General features: G+C 45.2%; 1 protein-coding gene and 1 long non-coding RNA gene across 7 annotated transcripts in view; both read left to right on the top strand.

The window, feature by feature from the left end:
* LOC101166367 (CREB-regulated transcription coactivator 3) overlaps positions 1-25195 on the top strand; it is a 49703-nt gene that overhangs the window by 18590 nt on the left and 5918 nt on the right. For 2 of the 6 annotated variants that reach the window (XM_023951884.1, XM_023951885.1), the window contains exons 3-10: positions 1831-1959; positions 8616-8677; positions 16349-16411; positions 17644-17747; positions 21890-21940; positions 22019-22104; positions 24169-24218; positions 24588-24808. In XM_023951884.1, coding sequence (XP_023807652.1) covers positions 1831-1959; positions 8616-8677; positions 16349-16411; positions 17644-17747; positions 21890-21940; positions 22019-22104; positions 24169-24218; positions 24588-24808 — 766 coding nt within the window. The remainder of the gene's footprint in view (positions 1-1830; positions 1960-8615; positions 8678-16348; positions 16412-17643; positions 17748-21889; positions 21941-22018; positions 22105-24168; positions 24219-24587; positions 24809-25195) is intronic. The other 4 variants (XM_023951887.1, XM_023951895.1, XM_023951886.1 and 1 more) reach the window with 3 other exon arrangements.
* LOC110017049 lies at positions 1966-3570 on the top strand. The gene is made up of 3 exons (XR_002292357.1): positions 1966-2141; positions 2386-2504; positions 2603-3570. It is a non-coding gene; the product is annotated as an uncharacterized LOC110017049 (long non-coding RNA).

The following is a 25195-nucleotide window of genomic DNA, read 5'->3' on the forward strand; positions in this document are numbered from 1 at the left end:
TTAGATCTTTTATCTGCTAGGGGCCAAACAATCCAGCTGTATTGTTTCTATTGGAAAAGGCTTCTCAGAGGTCTTTTCATTATAATTATTCAGTTTTTAGCTATAAGGAAAAAGCCTTTGTCATTTTTTTAAGACATATTTTCTGCACACCTGCTGCAGCCCACTTGGGTTGTGACTGTTGGTGCAGAAGTTAGACTTGATAATTTCCCAGCATACCTCTGTCTACACTCTCTCCCGCTAAAGACAAGTGCCTCACAAGCTCAAGCTAATGTAACAAAAATGGCGACCAATATCCGAGGTATCTAGCTGTACAGTTTGGAGCCAAATTCCAGCTTAGACGATGTGTCCAATGAGCTTTTGAATAAAGAAATACTCAGAAAGACTTTTAGACAAGTGAAGACATGTTAAAAACACTAAAAACACCATTTTGTTTGGAGTTTGTTTGTTAATGATAGCAAACAAGTACAATAAGAAAATGACAAATGTAGCCATGCGTGGCAATGAAAGCCATGAGTCAGTTTGTTTCTATTTTTATCAGGTAGGGCAAAAACTTGATGTTTAGCACAATGACCACAAATGCCTTCATGTTATCAGAAATGTAAGCAAACACAGTCAAATCTTTAATGTAGATCGACGTCCTGCCACTGTTTGTCCAGGGGGGGTTCTGAGCTGGACACGCCCCCGCTGCAGCCATGCAAATCCCTGCATGCAGGACGTGCCATTTGCTAGGCAAAAGCAGAGCACTGCACTGGAGTGTTGCTAGGTTACCCAGAGTGCTGCATTTATGGATTAAAAACACGCATGGGAAATGATAAGATATTCTTTTAGCATAGTCTTCATCACTAGCAGCAGACTTAATTAATCAATGTACTGACATCTGACAGTCCCTTTCTGCGTATTTAAGGTTTCATTTGATAGTTCTTCGTATTGTTTTTGCTGACCCAGTATTTAGCAAAAATAACCTTAAAGACCGAATCCGTGAAAATGGTGTTTTTAAACTGTTCTTGTAGACTTTTTCTGATGATGGAGGATGCTTATAAAGAATTAAGCTCAAAATTGCATGGCTGAGTATTTCTTTATCCAAATTGTTGTGAATTTGGAGCAGACTTTTTCGTGTGCTGTTGCCGTTTAAATAAAGGTCGTATCTGTGATGGAGAAAACACGCTGGGGGGGGGGGGGGGCACAAGCTCCGTGCTCCGCCCCATCCCGATGCATCCACCTGCAGACAAATGGATCTGGATCAGCATTGTAAAACTGGATATGTCGGACAGTTGTGAGAGAATGTGAGTAGCTGAAAGCTAGCAGGAGAGCATGTAAACAAAGGGATGATGGGAAATGAGTGCAGGCGTTACTCCGTGCCACAGATTCTGCCCTCACATCAGAGGTGAAATTCTAATCAGCTCCTGCTGCTCTGCAGTAACTTTGTCCTAGAAAATGACAGATTTGGGCTAAAAACAGCAAAATCATGATTGAAAAAAAACAACACTAAGTAGATCAATAAATTATTAGAACTTTAAAACCATTATTAACTTATCAAGGAGTTTAGAGCAGAAAGGAACTTTTCTGATCCAGGTCAAGAGGAGTTCTGGTTGATCTTAATGTAAAGAAAAAGGTTGGTGTTGCGAAAACAGAAATGCCTGATGGGAAGTTCACAAACTCATTCAGAGTTTGATCATTTTTCCTTCGGTTATAAAACTGGTATTTATTCTGATTCTCATCGTTGTGCGGTGTGTGGAAGTGGAAATGAACTGTTTGGGGGGATGAAGTCGTCATGGTAACGCACCGCTGCAACTGAACAGTCAGAAATCACTCCCGCTGTCTCTGTCACAGGGCGGCTTCTCCTCGGGGCTGGACTCCGTCAGAGGGACACGCCACCACGGTCTGGTTGAGAGGGTCCAGAGGGACCGCACCCGCATCACCTCCCCCCACCGCCGACCCGTTGACAAGCACGGATGGCAGATATCCTTCTGAACTGTGTCTTTCATGTTTGAAAATGGATGTTTGCTTTGAAGCTTCACTCGGGCCTTTCTGGACCGACCAATCTTGTTCTGGAGGTCAGAGTGTCACCCTATAGGTTCTCTCACTGCAGCGTTCTGCAGGAAACTCCAGATCCAGTCTGCGGTTGGTTCAACTTTTCGTAGGTTTGTGCAAAAGTGGAGCTCTGCTGCCTGTCAGCAGGAGACTGATTAACGCTTTAATGTGCAGATGCAATGTGGTAACAGATCCAGGGCGGGGGGGCGGGGTGGGGGGTGGATCTGCACATGTTGAACCAGAAAACGAAGGCTTTCATGGAGGGCATCAGGCCTCTGATCCGCACTGATTGGAACAATGCACCCGCTCTCCTGTAATATGCCATAGAAGTGGTCTGTGTTCTTGTATTTAAAGACAGATGTGGTCCAATAATGGAGCAGGTTTGTCCCCAGGAAAGAGCAATGGACATGTGAAGGATAGTGTCATCAGCTTGGAGAGGAATGTTGGGAAGACCTGTAGCGTAAACTGGACTGGTAAAAAAAGGATTATTCAGTTTGAGAAACCCCCTTGAAAGGGGAATTGATGGTAGAGGAGAAATAATTCCTTTCTCTGTCTTTTCTGTCTGTTAAAGTGATCTTTGGTGTGACAAGTGTGCAGCAGGGGTTCAGTGCACAGCAGGACCCCATGACTCCTAAAAGGCTCTTGAACTGAAGAAGCAGTTGAGAAAATGTCAGTGAAGTATTAGCACATATGCTGAGCTTTATCATTGCTATTGTCCTTGCAGTTTTAGCCGTCTTAGAGTCTTTCTGCCTCAGCTCTGTGAAGGAGGACAGCAGCTGCATTTCAGCGGCGAGCAGAGCAGAGAAACCCAGCAGCTACGAAACACTGTCTCCCTGCAAGACAGAACACCCCCACCCCACGTCTGCTGTTACTCACTCTGGTGGAGCTCGGCTTTTGTCATCAAGAATAATCAGTCCGACTGGGTCTGTTTGGATGCTCTTAACTATCCCTATTAGTCTACAGCTACAACAGCACAACAGGTCACACACACCCGTCAGCTAAGAACAGGAAACTGAGACCACAATTCACACAGACTCACTAAAACTGGACAATAGAAGACTGGAAGGAAAAACGTTGTCTGGTCTGATGAGTCTCCATTTCTGCTGTGACATTTGGATGGTAGGGTCAGTATTTGGCATCAACAGCATGAATTGATGGATCCATACTGCCTTGTATCAACAGTTCCGGCTGTTGGTGGTGGTGTCATGGTGTGGGGAGATATATTGCCCCTTAGTACCAAATGAGCATGGTTCCAATGACACAGCCTACCTGAGTATTGTTGCTGATCATGTCCAAACTTTTCTGATGGCTACTTCCAGCAGGATAAGGCGCCATGTCATAAAGCTGGAATCATGTCAGACTGGTTTCTTGAACATGACAATGAGTTCTCTGGACTCAAACGGCCTCCACAGTCACCAGATCTCAACCCAATAGAGCAGGTTTGGGATGTGGTTGAACAGGGGACTGGCATCATGGATGTGCAGCCAACAAATCTGCAGCAACTGTGTGATGCTGTCATGTCAATATGGACCAAACTCTCTGAGGACTAATTCCAGAACCTTGTTGATTTTGTGTCACCAAGGATTAAGGCAGTTCTGACGGCAGAAGTGGGTCCAACCCGGTACTAGCAAGGTGTATCTAATAAAGTGGCCTTCAATTCAATTCAGTTTGGTTTTCTTTGTATATCCCAACACATTTGTCTCAATGGGCTTCACACTGGTAGTTGTACAAAACATTAAATCAGTCATATAAATACAATAGTTAAATGTTTGACTAAACTAAACAGACTAAGCTAAACTGGGTTCTACTTTTTATGAAGCCACTTCTTCATTGTTCAGGTGACATGTTTTGGGATCATTGTCATGTTGGAAGATCAGACATGTTTCATCTTCAATGTTCTCACTAATGGAAGGAGGTTTTTCTCCAAAATCCCTCCATAAATGGATACATTTATACTTTCCTTCATACAGATCAGTCGTCGAAAAGCAGCTCCAAACCATGATATGTCCACCTCCATGCATCAAAGTGGGAAAGGTTTTCTTGGGATGCAGCTCAATATTCTTTCTAATCCAAACATGGTGGCGTTTATACCAAAGAGTTCCATTTTGGTCTTATCTGATCACATGACCTGTAATCCTCCTCTGCCTCATCCAGATGGTTTCTGGTTTTAGATCAGTCTGAACTTGTGCTTGTTTAAGCAGGAGGGCCTTTGCAGCTCTGTAGGATTTGAATCCATGACACTTCAGTGTTTAACCATAGTAACCTTTGTTACTGGGGCCGTAGCTCTCCTCGGGTCACTGACCTGTTCCCCCGTGTAGATCTGGGCCGTGTCTTCACCGATGATGTGTTCTCCACCAGGTGAGATCTTTCATGGAGCTCCAGGTGGAGGGAGATCGCTAGAGATCTTCTAATTCTTCCATTTTCTAATAATTGCTCCAAGGATTGATCTCTCCGTATCAAGCTGCTGCTTATTGTAGATTGGTTCATCCCAATTTGACCCCTGGTGTCATTTGACAGCTCTTTGGTCTTGCTCATGGTGGAGAGGTTACAGTCTGACTGTTTAAGGGGGTGGACAGTTGTCTTTATACAAATAACCTGTTCAAACAGGTGACATTAATACAGGTAATGAGTGGAGGGTAGAAGGGCTTCTTTAAGAAGTAGCAGGTCAGTGAGGAACAGAAAACAGTTTTCTGCCCCAATTTTTCAACTTTCTGTTTCTCTTACAGCTGCAGTGTTTCTAGGGTGAACGTGACAGACCAAGTTCAGCTTTTTCAGTGGAACAACCCGCACAATCAAAGACTGACAAATACTTTTCTGCTCCACTTTTTCTGACCTGGTTTCAGAAATCTCCTTTGTCATTTAGTTTAGAAAAACACGTTTTATCAAATACCCTAATATAGTTTCTAAAAACTGATTTATCTTATGTTTTTATTTATTTTTTATTTAACCTTTATTTAACCAGGAAAGTCCTATTGAGATTAAAAACCTCTTTTACAAGGGAGTCCTGGCCAAGAGGCAGCAAAAAGTTACAAACACAGACAACAAATAAAATTACAATTTAAATTATAAAACAGTTACATTTAAAGGAGTTGACCTCAAGTGCTCTCAGTCTGGCTTTAAAATCATTTACAGAGATAAGTTCAGGGAGCTTCCAGGTTTTCTGCAGTGTGTTCCATGAAGTGGGAGCAGCGTGAGAAAAATATATTTTTCCCAGTTCTGTGCGGACAAATGGAACACTGAGCAACAGTTGATCATTTGAACGCACTGAATACGAATCAACATTTCTCCTCGTTAGTAAATCTCCAATGTAGGAGGGAAGCAGTCCAAGCATGGCCTTGTAAATAAAAGTGTACCAGTGTCCTTGCCTTCTTGTGGACAGAGATGACCACCCCACACGAGAGTACAGTTCACGGTGATGTGTTAATGCTCTACTATTGGGGATAAATGTTATGTATGTTCAGAAACAGATTAATTTTGTCACATAAACTAGGTTTATGCAGTTCTCTTACATAGTAACAGAGACCAAGTGTTTCTGATTATCAATAATAATAATTGATACTTTATTTATCCCACGGGGGAAATTCTGCTCCGCATTTTGACCCATCCCCTGGGGGGAGCGGTGAGCTGCAGACTAGCCGCTCGGGGGGGATGACAGCTGGCTGGGGAGAGCGGGGATCGATCCGCCAACCCTTCGGTTGTTGGACGACCTGATCTACCGCCTGAGCTAATGAAAATAGGTTTGCCTGATTCTTTAGTTTTGTTGTGGAAACCAGATTGGTTGAATGGGATTACAGAAACCATATTCATTGGATTCAGCTACAGACACTGTTTCTCTAATCTTCTAGTCTAAATCCTGCTTGTTACATTCGCTAATGTGGTAATGAAACACACCCAATGTGCTTCAGAGATTAGGAGTTAGGTTAAACTGACAGACAGATCCCAGTCTGAAGGTCTGCTGTCCCTTTGCATCGCGAGACCGTAGTCCTTCAACCTGAAGTAGTGCTGATGTTGTGGCTGCAGATGCTGGTTTGTGTTTCAGACTGGATGTTTTTGCAGAAGGTTGTGAATCAGAATTTTGCAGCCAAAGCGTCACATTGCTGTGCCTTATCTTCAGAGCTGATGTTGGGCTGCGTGGCCTTTGCCAGCTATAGGTGCAGCCTGTATTTGCTTTTTGTTACCTGGATTCTTCTGTTATTGGTGATTTTTGTAGAAGACCACAGTGGCTTCAATGTTCCAGCTGCTTCACATCAAAGCTCTGAAATGAGATCTGGTAACAAAGCAGGAACGGTCGGTAAACGTTGTAACATTGCTTCATTAATCGTCTGCTAAAAACTCAGTGTTCACATTTGGAGGAGACGCGCAGAGCTGAGGATGTCAAAAGGTCATCGTAGGGTCATCCACCTGGGTGTTATTTCTTCTTTTTTGACCCCTCCCCCATGATGGGATTTTGACCCCTCCCCCATGATGGGATTGAAATGCATTTCAGCCATTCTCAGGAACCACGTTGCAGATTTTTAAGCCCACTCCACACTCCAATCCCTGATGCTGACAGCAATGACTGTGGATTCAAACCCAGGTCTCATGGTGGACAATGAACTGGTATCAGGGGTTTAACGTTGAACTGGTGGTTGGATGAGATGGAGATTCCAGCCCACAAGTCATCCCAAACCGAAAAGACACCAAGTGTCTTCCTGTTTTACTCTCAGCTTGGACTGGAGGGTCTGAAGGGTAATAAACTACCAGCAGGTTGTCCTTTAGAGCAGTGTTTTTCAACCTTTTTTGAGCCACGGCACACTTTTAACCTTGACAAAAATCCCGCGGCTAACCAGCATCAAAAAAAAAAAAAAAGCAGAAACTCATGGTCTGTATTGATCTACTGCCCCCCCCCGCAATCTCCCCTACATTTTTGTGATAATTGTGGCCAAAAAAAGCAGGAAGTTGTGGCTGTTTTTCTAAGAGATGAAATAAAAGTTCAATTAGAAAATTTAGAAACTGTTTGTTTGTTGTGGTTTCAAGACGTTTCACAAGGAAAACTCATGGTGCGCTGGGACACTGGCCCTTTAAGCCAATGCATCATGGGAGATGTAGTGTAAAAACTGCAGAAAAAGGGCAGACAGACTCTCTTCTCGGAGCTTCATTGTTTTGTTCTCTTGTTCCACGGTCTGACACCGGACTCTGTGGAAAGCTACACCGCTAAAGACGAGCTTTAGCTGGTATTTTTGTTAGAACTGAGCGACTTTTTGAGCTAAAATGGAACAAGGAAGTGAAGACTTTAACCACTTCTGATTGGTCAGACTGATGACATGTGATAAAGCCTTCAAGAATGATTGACGGAGACAGTTAAAGGTGCGGGACTTTTCCGCAAACTGTTATAGCTGCAGGTAAATCGCTGTTCCGTCATTCTTATCAAAATGTCTTTAATAGAATTAAATAAACACAAAGAAAAAGTAATTTTAAGATCTTTTATTTTCCTAACTCCTCAGTGTTTTATCAGGGCCTGCTTGGATGAACAGAGAGCTGAAATCCTGGAGATGGAAAATGTTTTTAGATCAGGTAATGAGGGCAATTTCCCACGGCACACTTGACCATCTCCCACGGCACACTAGTGTGCCGCGACACACTGGTTGAAATGGATGCTTTAGAGAATCCATTGACTGTATCTGAGAACTGGATCGAGTGGGTGTGATGTCACCCAAAATAAATTTTCTTTCTTTTGGCTCCAACTAATGAAGTTTATTCAGTCGCCACTTTTTGTCCATAACACCGCAATTTTGCAACATGGCGGTATCTGTAATGCTGCCATGTTGGAGCGCGATGACAACAGGAAGCAGTGATTCGTCCGAGTTGGTCTGAGTCGATGTTTCTATGAAACCACTAACCAGTCAGGAGTGAACTTGTCGGAAGGCCACACCCCTACCGTTTGAAAGCCGGCTTGGGAGAATCCGTAAGTCAAACATTTTAAACTTTGGATGTGGGGCCAGCAGGCTCCACCTGCTTTTATTCAGGCTTCTGATTGGTCAGTTTAAAACTTGAATAACTTGTAATAAAGAAAGTAAAAATGAAAAAAAGAGGATTATCAAGAACATGTTAAAAAAAAGGTAGCTGAGTAATAATGTTTATTCTGATCGAGGAATAGCTGTTTATTTCTCTATAAAAGTCTGTGGGATTTTGGCTTCTTGGAGCCAACGGGTACTTCCTGTTTGGAACCTGAGGGAGTCTCTAAGTCCAGTTCTCATGTACAGTCAATGTTAGCAACAGAGCCAAAGAGCACATTAGTGGAACCGTTCTAAGTGATCTCTGACACATGCAGGACTGAGAGAAGGAGGAGCCATGTGAGAGGGGGAGGAGCCAGGCTGGTGTGTGTGTTTATCCATATGTTCCTTAGGCTCCTGTTTGTCACCTGACAAAAAGGCTTGCGGTGTCTGTGTGACGTTCACTGTCCAGATGCTTTGAACATCAGAGGGTCTGGGCCCCCACCTCAATCTGCCACATCAGCCGCCTCAGCAGAAATCGTGTGTGACAAACCCATAGTTAATGTTGACCGGATGTTTGTGTGTCCATCTTTTCCTTGACTCCTGTTCCACGTTGAGAGCTCCCCGTACGGAGCGGCATACCTGTCCCCCCCTCCGGACAACAACTGGAGACGGTGAGTACCTCTACTCTTCTTCTCCGCTCATCAACTCTCCTCTTTTGAGCTTCTGTTGGGTTGTAGCCTTGATCGAGGCGGATCCACAGCACAGGAAGAGTGGGCAGGGCTGTGGGTGGAGTCAGTGAGCAATACTGTAACACTGAAAGTGTTTGACAGATAAGCTTTTGTTTTAAAGGTCAGACGCTGTATGGGGCTTTGTGCTTCTATTAGTGCAGAATGACTGCAAAGCTGCTGCCCCCCCTACTTTTCTGTGGTGTAGGGGCAGAGCAGGAAAGTTGACGTCTTTCAGGGGGCTGACACAACAGGAAATGTCTGTGATGAAGGCTGCCATTGAAACCTCTAAGACAGGGGTGTCAGAATCCAAGCCTCAAGGCCCAGCGGTGCATGTTTTCCAACCTGCCATTGAAGCTCCTGATTACACACCTGATCCAGGTAATCAGCAGCAGATGAGACAGGATTTCTAGAAAACCAGCAGGAGGCTGGGCCCTGAAGAGGCTGGGCCCTGAAGAGGCTGGGCCCTGAAGAGGCTGGGCCCTGAAGAGGCTGGGCCCTGAAGAGGCTGGGCCCTGAAGGCCAGGAGTTTAACACCGCTGGTCCGGGAGATTGTGTGCTGCTGGGAATCCAGTCCAGGTGGGGACGCTGTGACTCATAGATGTTGGGGGGAGGGGTTTAGTGGTTCTGATGTCTCTGCTGCTTATAGTCATACCCAATGGCCAGGTGAGGTGGTTGGTCCCTACCCCAGCAAACATCAGCTACGTAACCCCCACCTGTGATCAAAATGTAAAAGCCCATCATAAGCCAAACTGCAGACAACATTGTACTCTATAAAAAATTCTCTAGACCAGTGGTCTCCAACCTTTTACAGGCCACTGACTGTTAGGAAGTTACAGTTTATCTTCATCCTGTGTAAAATATCTACAGTTTCTTTCAACTTTCTTTATTTGTAAACAGAATTTTGTGTAGGAACCATTAAAATGTGATATAGATTTTCCATTGACCTATAACCATCAGACGCCAACAACATCAACCATCATTACGGGTTTAGATCATAGTCAAAAGGGGGGGCCTATCCACACACACACTCAAATATTGCAAACATACCTATTGGCTCCAAAACAAAAGTTCACACAAAAACATGTCAACACAAACACAATACAACTACAGCTCACACATACTCATGTGATCACATACAAAGACACATGTCAATCATATCATTCCATCACGCATACCATTAGTTCAAATGTGAGGTGACACCTGTGCTCAGGTGAGTGTTTGTGTTCTACTGTGGTGGAGGATGGAATGTAAAAATATAAAAAGAGAGAGGGGGGGGGGCGGCCTTGTCACCCCCACACAAAGAACCCCATCTGGAACAGCAGTAGTAGCCAGGGCCCCCCAGACACTTGCACGGTAGGCAACCCAACATCACACACCCTGACCTGGAGGGATCGCCACAGGGGCCCCTAGCACCAAAGAGCAGGGGGGAGCAAACTATGGCGAGCGCAACCCCAGCTCCGCCGGACAACAGCCCTCCCATCACGCCAGGGGGCCCAGCACAAGGCCCCACCTACCTCAGAACCCCCAGCCCCAGACGACATCCCCCCACCATAACCTCAGGCTTGAACCAGGGAGACCTGCCCCAACGCTTAAGGCAACCAGCCACCTGCCCCGCGGGAAGTCCAGTGGAAAGCGAGGCAGGAGCCACTTTCCCCCAGGCAAGAATAAATCTGGATTTGAAGTAAAGGCTCCTGGGTTTTGTCTGCTAAATGCAGATTTCTTTTATTGTAAAAAGCTCTTCCTCTTTCTTCACTCCTTAAAAACAAAACGTTTCCAAACATGTTTAGTTTTTTTTTGTTTGCCAGCTTGAGGGTTTCAATTTAAGAAAGTAGTGGATGGATTTTCAACATTTGACCGAGCGACTTGACAGACTTCAAGAAGGAATTGCAATGGATTAGATTAGAAATACAACTGAAATAAATAGGTTGGTTTTTTTCTCTTGCAACCCACCAACTCTCCCGTGGACCGGAACCGGTCCGTGGGACAGTGCTCCAAAGTACCACTGCTCTAAAGTACTCTTTTATCTCTGTAGTACTTTTAAATGTGCCTTCAAGCCCTTCTTTGCCCTTTTATTGGCAGATGGCAAACCAACGAGAAGAGGGAATAGTGGCCCTCACTGTTGGTTGGTTCTCAGACCCGACTGCACCAGTTTTCTGGAGTCTGCAGTGGACATGAAGAACCTTCAGTAGATCTTTCTTTCACTGAATGGAGTCTGTTTTCAAGCAGACTTCTTTGGTGTTAACCTGCGGAACCTTTGCTACAGATTAGCCTTGGCCTGAACGTGAATGCAACGTGAAACCAGCCTCTTGTTCTTCATCCCTGCCAGTCTCACACCAGGACATGGAAAAGCAGCTTCCAGCCCACACTCAAGCAAGCACTGGTGTTTATGTGGGAGCTGCCTTTTTGTGTTTTTAAAAAACTCCACAGGACTTCCTGCTAGTTTCTACAACCACACGGGTGAGTTGTTTTTTTAGTGCCGGTCCTTCAAACATGGGGCTCTGAGGTTAACCTGAGGTTACTGAAAGTGCTTGCTCAGGGGTTAGCTTCTGCAACTTCCTGCAAATTAAGATAGTGTTGGTCTTCCTGCACTTTTGTGTAAGGAGGTTGATTTGAGCATTTCTCTGAGCATACAGTGTCGTTTAAAGTGACTTTTGTCCAAAAATGTGAAACAGAACCCCAGAATATGGCGTTTCATGGCTGCCATAAAGTAAAAGGGCGTAAAGACAACTTAGCGGCGTATTCAGGAACTGAGTGAGGAAACTTACAACCACACAGGCGCAATTCTAACCGAGCGACCCGCATTTTACAACGACAGGCTTGCAATCCTAACTGAGCGGCGTATTCAGGAACTGAGTGAGGAACCTCACAACTGCGCAGTTCTAACCCAGCGACCCGCATTTTACAACTGCAGGCCTGCAATCCTGAGCGGGGATCCCGTGCTGTCAGTTCCTCTTTGCGCCCTCACCAGGATTTACACTCCGTGTTAAGGGGGTGTGTTTGTCACTTGGGGGCAGTAACCTTTCTGATTGATCTGATTGGCCGAAATCTGCATGTCAAGTCTGGTGAAGCAGTGGGGCGGGACTTTCATTTTGGGGCTTTAATAGAAAAGAAACGGCGGCTGTAACGTGGATTAAAAGGATGAAAACGTTAGTGAATGCCGAGATTTTCACATGAGAAAAATGTCAACAAAGTGTAAACTCTGTGAAACACCTTTCTGTAAAAAACAACAATCTCACAAAAAAGAATACCGCCCTCCAAGTGACAAAAACGCCCCCTTAAAACTGAGTGTAAATCCTGGTGAGGGTGCAAAGAGGAACTGACAGCGCGGGATCCCCGCTCTGTTAGGATTGCAGGCCTGCAGTTGTAAAATGCGGGTCACTCGGTTAGAATTGCGCAGTTGTGAGGTTCCTCACTCAGTTCCTGAATACGCTGCTCAGTTGTCTTTAAGCCCTTTCACTTTATGGCAGCCATGATACGCCATACCAGAACAGCTCCGTGTCCCTCCAGGGTCACAGCCGGATTCTAGTCTCACGCCCCCCAGCTCCTCCTGGGAGGAAGGCTCAGGCTACGCTCCCTGGAGAGTCCGGTTTTCCAGACCCTCCTGTTTGGGAAAATCTTCTTCTGAGATTTTTTGCGTGGAAACATTCTCATTACGATACAAACTCAGGTTGGGAGATGGGTGTGTGTTTGTGTGTGTGTATGTGTGTGTGTGTGGGGGGGGGAGTTGTTAAGCAAAGTCCTCCGGTCTCTTGTGGTTTTCAGTACGGAGTCTGTTGGGTCTGATGCAGGTCTGGACCCAGCACTTGGACCCCCTGTCTCATGCGTACACTAAACCATTTTTGGGACAGCCACCTCCAGATCAGGACATGTGCTGGAAGCAGTGTGCACGTCAGTGTCTCCAAGGGGTTTGCTCCGTTGTCCTGCAGCTTTCATCAGAGTGTTTTGCTTCAGCGCTTTGGATCTGTGAAGTTTCACCTTTTTTTCGCACCGTCCGCATGTTAGATAAAGGAAGACTCTGTTAAATGCGTCATGTGTTTATGGTCACAAGGATGGAGATGCCCCTTTTTAATAACCTGACAGCAACTAGGTTTTGCTGTGCCTTAAAGAACCTGTACTGACAGGCCTCCAGGTCTTCAGCCCACATGTCCCGAATGAAGATGCAGCAGAAAGATGCTACTGATTCAGCAGGACAGACCTTCTCCTGGATAAGATTACATCAAGAACAAGTCTGAGGAAGAATACAGTGCGTCACTGTCATCCTTTTTAAGACAAAACTTGTTGGGTGGGAGTGCCTCATCCACCCAGCATTCTTTAACTTGCGCCACCTTTCTAAAAATAAGTTCATACATTTGACCCCCCCCCCCCTACAGCTGAGGAAGGTTACCTGGTGCTGCGGTGTGACCATCCTTAAGGGTTTTCCTGATTCAGCTGCTCTGACGTAGTTCTGGTGAAGGATTTCATTTCGCTTTGTGAGTCTTTTGGTTTTCCTTTGTCTCTGATATCTGTGGAAGTGCAGGTCTAACTCGTTTTTACAGCTCCTCACGTGGTAGAGCCGTTTCAAACCAGATCCGATGAAGGAGGAGATGGCATGTTCGACATGTAAAAAAACAAAAGAACTAGATTGAGATGCAGAGGCAGCATTAACGTGTCAAAAGTCACCAAAAACTCTACATATCAAACTATGAAAGCTCAAAAAAGACCTCAAGAACTGAAGAAAACCCATCTGAGCACATGCAGAGGTTCCATTATACAAAAAAAAGTTGATGTGTAATCACAAAGAGCGATACGGACAAGACATCTGTGCATCTGGAGGTTTCCTCCTAATCTACCATTTAGAAAGTTTTCCTCCCCTGTCGCCTTTGCTTGTTTAGTTCAAGGATTACACAGAAATCCCCTTCATCTAATCTCCTACTTAAATGGGATGTTATTTTCCATTTAGGATAATCTGGCATCTAGATTCTAGATTAAACAACCTCAGTTGTTAAACCGCAGATTTAAAAACCTAATCAACTGGAGTGACCCCCTCTCTCCTAGAAAAACACCTCTGCTCTCACCTGGAAGGCGTTGCAGACCCGACCTGTAAAGACAAACATACATCTGCACAAACGAACACACACCTGCACAGATGAACGCACATCTGCACAAACAAACGCACATCTGCACAGACAAACACGCACCTGCACAAACACGCACCTGCAAAGACAAACACACACCTGCACGGACAAACACACACCTGCAAAGACGTACACACACCTGCAAAGACGAACACACACCTGCACAGACAAACACACACCTGCACAGACAAACACACACCTGCACAGACAAACGCACACCTGCACAGACAAACGCACATCTGCACAGACAAACGCACATCTGCACAGACAAACACAAACATGCAAAGACAAACGCACACCTGCACAAACGAACACACACCTGCAAAGGCGAAGACACACCTGCACACGCGAACGCACACCTGCACAGATGGATGCACACCTGCAAAGACGAACACACAGCTGCACAGACGAACACGCGAACGCACACCTGCACAGACAAATGCACATCTGCACAAACAAACGCACATCTGCACAGTCGAACACGCGAACGCACACCTGCACAGATGGATGCATACCTGCACAGATAGATGCACACCTGCAAAGACAAACACACACCTGCACAGACAAACACACACCTGCACAGTCGAGCACGCGAACGCACACCTGCACAGATGGATGCACACCTGCACAGATGGATGCATACCTGCACAGATGGATGCACACCTGCAAAGACAAACACACACCTGCACAGACGAACATGCGAACACACACCTGCACAGATGGATGCACTCCTGCACAGTCGAACACACACTTGCAAAGGCGAACACACACCTGCACAGAAGAACACATCTGCAAAGGCGAACACACACCTGCATAGACAAACACACACCTGCAAAGACTAACACACACCTTTATAGACAAACACACACGTATACAGAAGAACAGAAACCTGCACATATAAAAACACCCATTTACAAATGAACACACACCTTCACAGACGAACACGCACTACTACACATAAAAACACACCTTAACAAACAAACACACACCCTCACAAACGAACACACCCCTTCACAAAAAAAACACCCCTTTTACAGATGAACGCACACCTGCACAGGCGAACACACACATGCACAGATGAACACACACCTGTACAGACGAACACACACCTTCACAAACAAACACACACCTGCACAGACGAAGACACAGCTGTACAGATCAACACACACCTGTACAGATCAGCACACACCTGTACACACACCTGCACAGACGAACACACACCTTCAAAGACAAACACACCTGCAAAGGCATACACACACCTGTACAGACGAATACACACCTGCAAAGACGAACACACACCTTCAAAGACAAACACACCTGCACACATGAAAACACACCTTCAAAGACAAAAACAAACCTTAACAGACTAACACACAAACCTGCACACATGAAAACACACACCAGCACACACCAGAGCAAAGGGGCGCTGCCGGCTTTTGCCGTGTTTGGCAACCAGCGCTCAAGAAAGAGCTCCACGCTCGAGACCCTGTGGGGTGGCGGTGCAGACAGGGACAGATAGCTCTAGAAAACCTTACAGTAACAGACAAGATTTTTTTAATGCGTATTCAGACCTTTTTTAATCTTAATTATTTAGGCACATCTGTTTTTAAAAAAGTGGAAGAAGTGTCATGTTTGAAACCAGATATTATTCACAAGTTCAAATTGATACGAGAACTCTGATGACAAGCATTCTAGCAGCATTTAAACATTTAAGCATTTAATCATCTACACACAAATCTGGAGACACGAAAAAAGCTTCACAACCCCTCGTGCACTTGTAGCTCTGATCTGTGCGTAGTGCGGTTTGTTTGTGTATCAGGCGACTGGTGCGTACTATTTGAAGGAGCCGTTTTGAATTTGAAGCTAGCTGTAATTTCAAGTTGTGTGTGCGTAAATTGTATATTGTATTTGTACGTTTTTGACATTTGAGTGTATATGTGAATACACAATTGCAAGTACACACAGTTACGCACAAAATGTATTGTATGTATTGTAAGTATTACACACACAAATCCAAAGTTACACACAAGCAGGCAAATCAAGAATTACACAAACACAAATCCAGTGAGTCTTTTTTTCTGTGCAGAATAAACACACATACCTGCCCACATAAACTGAAACACATTCAAGTGCACACATGCATCTTCACACTTGCACAGACTTAAGCACACATCTGCATGCACACACTCTCACCAACATATCTTATTTACCTGCACACACATCTTTGCACTTGGCACTGTCAAACACACACATGCCTGCTTGCACACGCATCTGCACACACAGTTGTCTGGTCCTCCATTGGAATGCGAGCTTCCCCTTGGTTGCCTTTGAAAGCGGGGATCTTGACGTTTTCTGCTCCATCCTTCTTCCCACAGCTTTCTAGTCTTCTGGTGACGTCAGGAAGAAAGGAGTGTGTTTCCTTGGGGGTTTCCTCTTTCAGATTTTGTGTCCACTTGGTGCTCTATTAACTCTGTTTTTCATCCTCTGTCTGTCTTTGAAGGGAACAGCAGCTGTGGACTGAGGAAAAGCGGCCTGGGTTTAGATTATTAGCACAGCTCAACAGGTGACCCCCCCCAACTCTCTCTCTCTCCCCCCGATCATGCGTGTGCTTAGTTATTCCCAGTTCTTGTCTCAGTAATGATGCTCTAAATGCTCTTCTTCATCGTCTTTAGATAACCACAGAGGACCTGATTAATCCTCCTATCTTTGCTCTCATCCATCCCATCTGACACTCTGCAGCTCTAATCAGCAGTATTTCCTCTGACTAACTGCCATCAGGGTGATGCTCACAATGCCGGTTCCTCATTAACATCTTTCACCTTCAGTCTCCTCAAATCCATGCTCCTGTGTGCTCTTCTTGAAGCTGGTTTCACCAACACTTGATTGCAGAGACCTCACTCAAGAACTCTGCAAAACTACATTTGAAATCTTAGAAGCTCCAACGAACTTCACTCCAGTTTTCTGCAATCTCTTACAATGGACCTTTAAACTGAACTTGCTTTTTTGGTTTAAGAAGTTGAGGGAAATTATGGATCTCTGATTACTGCATTTTTTTATAGACACGTTTGATTCTGTATCTTTGTAGGGTTAGATCTGTTAGTATGGACCAAAGATCATAATGAAATGTGAATGCGGGTTTGTCTTGCGCCGTCTCTGACCCAGGTCGTCACTGTTATGAGAACTGCTTCTCCTTAAGCAACATGAAGTGATCCTAAGAGATCAAACTTCTTCCTGCTGTGTCCTCCACTTGGAGAATAAAGTTACAGCTGGACACAGCGGCACTCAAACATTGTTGTGACAGAGAAGAATCCCCTTGATGTTTGAAGGAGATCACAGTGTGTAAAGTTATCTTGATGAAGAGTTTTGTTCCAAACATCGTACTCAGGATTATCAGCGGATTTACCTTTAAAGGCGTCTTTCTTGATCTTGTGGCCCCTGACAGCCAGGCAGGGCTCCATAGCCTGAATCATTGGGTTTGGTTTTAGAGTTTCAAAACTCGATAAAGGAGGAGTCATGACAGGGTTTTTAGGTGGTACCTCATCATTACCTTCATGTTTACTCATGATTTCCACAAGGCAGAGTGGGTTCTGTAGCACAGGCTGCTGGTGTTCAGCTTTGCGCTTTCTCACTGAGACCAGTGTGAGCGTGAGCGCGCACGTGAAGGCAGCCTGTGTGGAGGTGGAGCTGGAAGGAGGATGACTCACTAACCTTCATGCCCACAGGAAGCTTCTTCCTCTCCCCAAAGTCCTGCTGTGCTTCGCATAACTTTTTCTTCCTCCTCTTCCTCCCACTCAGAACCAACTCAGACTCGGCTCTACATACGAGTGCCACAAATCCGAACCCCCAGGACCCGTTTGGCATGAACCAGCAGATGGGCCGAGGTCCTCCACAGCGCAATGGTGAGAAACGCACGCTCAACCAGAGCAGGAGATTCATGTCAGCCTCTGTGTTACCGTCTGCGTGAGCGTCTGCGTAAGCGTCTGCGTGAGCGTCTTTGTTACCGTCTGTGTGAGCGTCTGTGTTACCGTCTGCGTAAGTGCCTGTGTGACCGTCTTTGTTACCGTCAGCGTGAGTGTCTGTGTAACCGCCTGCGTGAGGGTCTGTGTTACCGTCTGCGTGAGCGTCAGCGTCTGTGTTACCATCTGCGTGAGCGTCTGCTTAAGCGCCTGCGTGAGCGTCTGCTTAAGCGCCTGCGTGAGCATCTGCTTAAGCGCCTGCGTGAGCATCTGCTTAAGCGCCTGCGTGAGCATCTGCTTAAGCGCCTGCGTGAGCGTCTGTGTTGCCGTCTGCGTCAGCGTCCGTGTTACCGTCAGCGTCTGTGTTACCGTCTGCATCAGCGTCTGTGTTACAGTCTGCGTAAGCGTCTGCGTGAGTGTCTGTGTTACTGTCTGCGTGAGTTTGTCTGTTTTCCCTGATCTTATTTAAATTCTTAATATGGAGACACTAAACATTAGAGTATATATTAAATATTATTGAACAGAAATCCTTCAAAGTCACTGTTCCACATTATTAAGCAAAACAGTTCCGAAACATTTCGTTGATTCGTGAGACCTGAAAATGGTCGTTTAGTCATATTGACTGAAATCCAAAGCGATTCCAATCAAAAGCAATTTCATAGGTCAGTTTCCATTTGAACATAGGACCCTTGCTTTAGTAGCAGCTTCACAATTCTTGCATCCATTGAACTTGTGAGTTTTTGGGGAGCTTCTGCTTGAATCTTGAATTTCTTTACAGGATTTCAGAATAGCCTCCCAGAGCTGCTGTCTGGGTGTGAACTGCCTCCCACCCTCAGAAATATTTTACTTGAGGATGTTCCAAAGGTTCTCCAAAGGGTTGAGGCCAGGGGAAGATGGGGGCCACACCATCAGCTTATCTCCTTTTAAGCTGCGTCACATATAGCAAAATGTCACCATTTCTGTGACCGAAATGCCATATTTTCAGCAGATTTGGCAGGTGCCCCCATAGCGGCCACGCAGTGGCATTTGTAATTGGATGGCGGCAGTCTATGTATGTAGTTGGTCGTTTTATTTTGTGCGCTGCACTAATTTTTTTGTGTACTGGGAATGTGCGAACATTGTGCGATATGGGCCGGCCGGCAGCAGATCCGGCTGTGACCGCCAGCTGTCCCTCGATTTCGTAATGATGTCATCCTTGCTTGACTGACTGCCGCTGTCTGCATTCATGACCACGCCAAAGATTTTTCAGAAAAATTCACAGCGGCAGCTCATTTTGATTGATGCCTCCCTCTCTTGCAGTGGCAGTTGTGTATGTGACCGCAGCTTAATGCCCAGCAGCCAATGATGCAGAGGTATTTCTTTCAGCATGAGATGGTGCATTGTCATCCACGAAGATGATTTTGTCACGGAAAGCACGTTTTTGTCTTTTTGCACCACGGAAGAAAGTGCTCAGTCAGAAACTCCACCTAGTTTTCAGAGGTCATTTTCACACCTTCAGGGACCCTCAAGGAGCCAACCAGCTCTCTCCCCATGATTCTGACCCAAACAAGACTCTGCCACCTACTTGCTGACGTTGCAGCCTTGTGGCTATCCACCAACCACCCACTTCTCCATCTGGACCATGCAGGGTTGCATTTAACTCAACAGTGAACAAGATTACCGGGATTTGAAAAAGATTCTGGGCCCACTGCAGTCGTTTCTGCTCGTGAGTGTTGTTTATGGGGGCCGAATAGAAGGTCTCCGTAGAACTGCAAGCCTCTGGAGGATCCTACACCTTGATGGACTCCAGACACACCAGCAGCTTCAAATATGTGCTTGCTGCTTAGTAATGGTATTTCAGCTGCTGCTCTCTTAATCCCATGGATTTGTCTGACAGAAACCTTCCTCATTCTGCCTTTATCTGCACCAACCTGGGAATCAGCCACAAATATTTTATTAGTATGATGATCACACTTATGTTTTCCTGAAATATCTAAGGTTTTCATATCTAGTCCAAGGCATTTAACTGTTTCAGACTTTTCAGCAGCAGAGATACTTTTTTTTCTTATAAATGTTGGTCTGCTTAATAATGTGGAACGTCCTCCTTCAGAAGTTTTTCCTTTAATTGGACTTATCTAGCAAGCAGATTATCGCAGGTGTCTGAGATTGATGTCAGTGATCCAAAGAGCCCAAAGACGCAAAATCATCCATGAGCTTCCTTGAAAAAAACAAACAAATTTGATCTTTTTGACACTTAAATACAATTTACATAATATTTTGGAACACACTCTATAGAGACCAGAGTGCTCACCAACACGTCCGATCTCAAAGTCAACCATTTTGGACGCTTTTTAAACATTTTAATGATCTTTTTTCATGAAATTGATGCTTCAACAAATAATTAATCCATTCTATATCCTCCACTGGCAAACTGCAACATGTTAAAGATATTTCCTCTCACTTCTACTTTGAAGCCACTCGACTATTCAAAGTTAAGGGACCGTCATACACTTGTGGTTAGGAACTGCTCAGCAGCTAGCAGGTGAACATTTTGTTCTCAGAGGCAACGTCAGCTGCAGAAATATCGACTTTGTAAAGATTTAAGTTAGAGGGGGCCCAAACTCTTGAGGGGTTCATGACTGGCTTAGGCCCAAGTGGAGGAAAGGGTGACTCATGTGGTCTGAACCTACAGACTAGTGCTTCCCAAGCATTGCAACATACTGGCATATTTGAACTGCTACATTTTAGATATTTAATACTTGCACATTTTTTGCCAAAGGTATTTTGTCAGGAAGTGTACCAGTAGTCCAAATACAGTCAAAAAGCACAAATACTGAGGATGGACTTATGGCCTGAACAAACGATTCCAGTCATTCTATAGGAAAACCTTGGGTCCAATGCTCCATGACCCTAAATGCTTTTTGAATGAATCAAGACACAAAAACCAGTCTGAGGTGTCAAGTTCACCACCAAATTTCTCCAATCTCAGAGCATCTTTGGGATCTCCTGAACGGTCCAGGCCAAACGTACAAGAATGAAAGGATCTGCTGCCAAGATGTAGGAGCATGTCTTCAAGGTTTGGAAGAGTCTTGTCCCAACAGCTGTTTGCAATCATAGTGGGACCAACAGAGCACTGGTCATGTGATCATGATGTTCTGCTAGCAGGTGAAGTGCAGCTGACCTGGCTCGGCTGGACTCTGGGTGTGCACGTCAAGCCCTTTTGGTTGTTGTCATTGACTTTATGGTGTTTGTTCCTGTTTCTGGTCATTCATTAACAGAACAAAACCGCAGCACTGTGGTCAATAAAGTACTGCGGTCTGGCATCATAATGTTCTGCTTTACCTTTGTACAAACAGACAGACCTTTTTTTGCTTTTGCCATCTCTCCACCTTCCTGGTCCTGGTGACAGGAGCGCTCTTCCTGGGTTTATCCAGAATGTTGAAACAGAATATTGAAGATGTCTTTGTGTACTCCCTAACAGTCTCAGCAACCTTTTATTTCCCAAATGGAGCCTCAAAAGGCAGCTCTTTGTGCTACCGACGACAGGTCTGCTGGTGTGGGGCGGAGCCTCGTTACCTGGCCGAGCTCTAGACCATAGGTGGACAAACTACGGCCCACGGGCCAGATGTGGCCCACCTTCATGTTTGGTCCGGCCCACTGAACAATATCAGAGACCCGTGTTTATGTTTTTGTTTTTATGTGGCCACACGATAGAGACCCGCATGGAACGTGACATTTTATTCCACTGTTCTGCAGTCTGTCTGCAGTCTGTCTCGATCTAAAACCCTCTAAAATCCCTGACAAATAGAACAGAAGACAGTCTTCCCTTTTTTTTAAACAGCACACCCTGTTCTGTGTCCTGATTGGCTGGAAACCTTGTCAATCAATCTCCTCCATGCCATGTCTCCTGTATAGAAACGCGGAGCTCTCCAGATCTACAAAATGAAGTTCAGTAAATTCTGTCTCAATGCAGATATGCTGAAATGTAACCACAGTACTAAAAAAACCATTAGGAGAAAGTAAAAGTGCGGGGGGCCTATTCTAAATATGTTTTGGTTTTGCTTTTACTTTTATGTCACTCTCCCTCCTGTCTGTTTCTCGTGGAGGCTGGCATGTAGCTACTGTGAACGAGACTGACGTGGACTGCTCTGGAGAAGGTGGGTTCTGCTTCTCTTTATAACTTCACTTAAGAAGTCTTTGCTTGAGGAGGAACTGAGATTGTCTCGTCCCTGCAGTCTTCTCCTTCCCTGCCATGTTTCCTGAGGACGGCCTCATGGGGCTCAGTAAGCCTCTGCCCAAGCAGCTGTGGGACGCCAAGAAGGTGAGACCACACCCCTTTTGATCATGAACCTCTCTTGTTATTGACCTGACACATCACTTACGTGGGGTCGGGGAGGCTGAATCATTTAGTAATGACCAGCTGGAGCCAGACCACAGTAACACAAACTTTGAGGGGGCCAATTACAAACTATCTGCACCAGAGACGGCAGCTTTTCTCTGGATGTCTTCTTTCAATGTCTTCATCTGCTTTTGATGCACACCTCCTTTGTTTGTGCAGAGACATGTTCAGGTGTTCAAACACATCAGTACGGTTACAGACCAAATAAAGGCTAAGTGTGTTCCCTCACACAGCCAGCTGTACTTGCTGAGGTTGTGGATGTTGATACGTCACACATCTACACACACACACACACACACACACACACACACACACATGTTTAAAGACCGTGTTCATCGAAAGCTTTGAGTGACGGGTAGAAATCAGGATACAAATCAGTCATTGCCAGTTTAGAGACCTACATCTGGACAGAGGCTCAAAGGGTTCAAGACCCTCCAGGCTTGGGGGGCCTTGAAGATCATTGGTCTTCAAAGCTAAACAGCTTTTAAGAATTAAGTTTTTTTTTCTGGCTTTTCTGGATTTTGTTTTTTTTTTAAAACCTTCTCGCCTTTTACTCCTTTTGAGGCACAAATGCTTTGGGAGCTTTTGAGGTTAACAGTTGAGGATGAAATTATTAGCCCCCCATATGAAAATGTTATTTTTTCCCCAACAATCTTCCAAGTGGTGTTAAACAGAGGAATATTTCTGGCACAGCTTTTTCTTACACCCTACGTAGATGCTTAGATAATTTTCCTTTGCATGTAGAAACAATATGTTCCTGAGTATTTCTATATCTAAATAGTTGTGAATCAGGAACAGACATTAAAATGCTGTTTTTAAAAGCTTGTAGTTGTTTTGTACAAACTACAATTGGTGAGTCACAGACTTCCTGCTTTGTTCCATTCTGATGCATCCACCTGCAGACACACAGATCCATGAACGTCTTGGTTTTCTGGTCTGAGCTGGAATCTGGAGGGTGTGAGGGGCTGTAAGCTAGCGGGGGAGTGTTAACAAAGGGATGATGGGAAATGAGTGCAGGCTTACTACATGCCAACAGTCAAGCCTACAACTCAGAGGTAAATTTCTAATCAAATCCTGCCGCTCTGCAGAAACTATGTCCTAGAACAGTGTTTTTCAACTTTTTTTCCTTAACAAAAATCTCACGGCACACCAGCAACCAGAAATAATGAAAAAAAGTAAAGACGTTATAGTCTGTATTGATGTAGAGTCCCTCCAAGGTCTCATGTGCATTTTTTCCAATAATTGAGGCGTAAAACATTGAAAGCCGAAACCGGACAGACTCTCGTCCCTGAGCTTCATTATCTGATTTACTTTTTTCACGGTCTGACACCGGATCCTGCGGGAAGCTACTAGGGGAGCACGGATGATCCGTGATCTGTACAGATCAGTAGCCCCGGTTCTGCATGCCACGGATGTTGAGATATCCGGTGCATTTATTTGGAAAAGCTCCACAAAGCTGTCGTCAAACTACTGAGCCTTTTTTGATGAACATGGTTGATATTCTGGTGATGGTAAATGTTTTTAGATCAATGAAAATGAATTTCCTTTGGCACACCTGACCATCTCTCACGGAAAACTAGTTTGCCGCGACACATTGGTGGAAAAACACTGTCCTAGAAAACGACACAGGTTTTTAGGTTTTGGCTAAAAACTGCATGATCTTAATTTAAAGACCACTGGGAAGAACGTGATTGAAGTGGGATTTTAAGGCTTCAGGAAATTGTGGTTTTATGGCCATAAAGGTGGCAGGCATGGTCTCTTAGTAAAACTGCATTCCTTCATTGACTCATAGATCAGCTGAGCTACCTGTGGATCGGGTCTGTCCTGTGTGAACAGTGCAGGAGGTGTGTCCTCTAAAGCTGTCTCAGTGAACCTGTTCTCATTTATTAGCATTCATCGTGAGGGACTGACATACCTGCCTATGGAATTACAGAAGAGAAACATGGATGGTGACAGACTCATGATGGACAAATCTGTCTGTTTCAGGTCCAGTCTCTGGCTTCAAGACCCAAATCCTGTGAAGTGCCTGGAATAAAGTGAGTGATGGTTGTTAGTCAGCATCTCTGTCACAGGTCACAGGTGAATGAGCCAGAGCTTTGGTGTCAGACTCAGTCTGACACGTGCACATACGCATTTACGTGCACATACGCGCGCATGCATTTATCAGTGCTGTACTGACTAAATGTCAGACATGGGAGTGTTTCTGCTGCTTTAACTGGAACAAGCAGCGGATTCAAATTACAGTCAGGATATGATAAAAGGCTGGGCCTGGAAATTTTAAAGATGAACAGAGGCTGAATTAAGATTTCCAAATGAAAACAGTTGAACTGCTGAATTTTAACTGTAAAAACAGCTAAAGAGGTTTGGAACTGTGACCATCCCTTTGCTCCCTTCCTTCCTGGCAGTATCTTCCCATCTCCGGAGCAGAACCCCAGTTTGTCCCATTATCAGGGTTCGTTTGGTACTGGCGGCTCCCTGCCTGACCTCAGCAACCTGCAGTTCCCGTCCCCGCTCTCTACGCCGCTGGACCCTGAAGACACCGGAGGGTATCCCAACTTGAGCGGTGGCAGCAGCACAGGGAACCTGCCAGCTGCAATGATGCACCTGGGCATTGGCAGCTCCCAAGGTGGGGAGTCAAGTAGTTTTGTGCCTGAATGAGGAGTAAAAAGCTGACGAGTGACTTGTTGGGATGTCCTGTAAGCCTTTGAGCGAGCCCTTCTTTTCATGTTTGTTCATCCACATTCTAACTTCTGTGTGAATCCTGCTGTCCTTGGGACCCGCAGCTCCTCCTCCTGACTTTGACTTTTATTTCTGTATCCTCTGTAAGGAGATTGTGTAAGTTTGTGCACGTGACCTTCTCATTGGTGAAAATCCATGTGGATTGAGTGCTGGTGCGTGTGCATCGCTCATTGATGAGACGCTGAAGGCCCCCGATCATACCCACTCCTGCTCCCTCTTTGTGCGAGCGTCAGGCCGAGCGACAAAGTGACGGAGGAATTCTGACCCTCTTCTG

The sequence above is a fragment of the Oryzias latipes genome, chromosome 3 (assembly GCF_002234675.1).
Source record: "Oryzias latipes chromosome 3, ASM223467v1".
NCBI classification, from domain to species: domain Eukaryota; kingdom Metazoa; phylum Chordata; class Actinopteri; order Beloniformes; family Adrianichthyidae; genus Oryzias; species Oryzias latipes.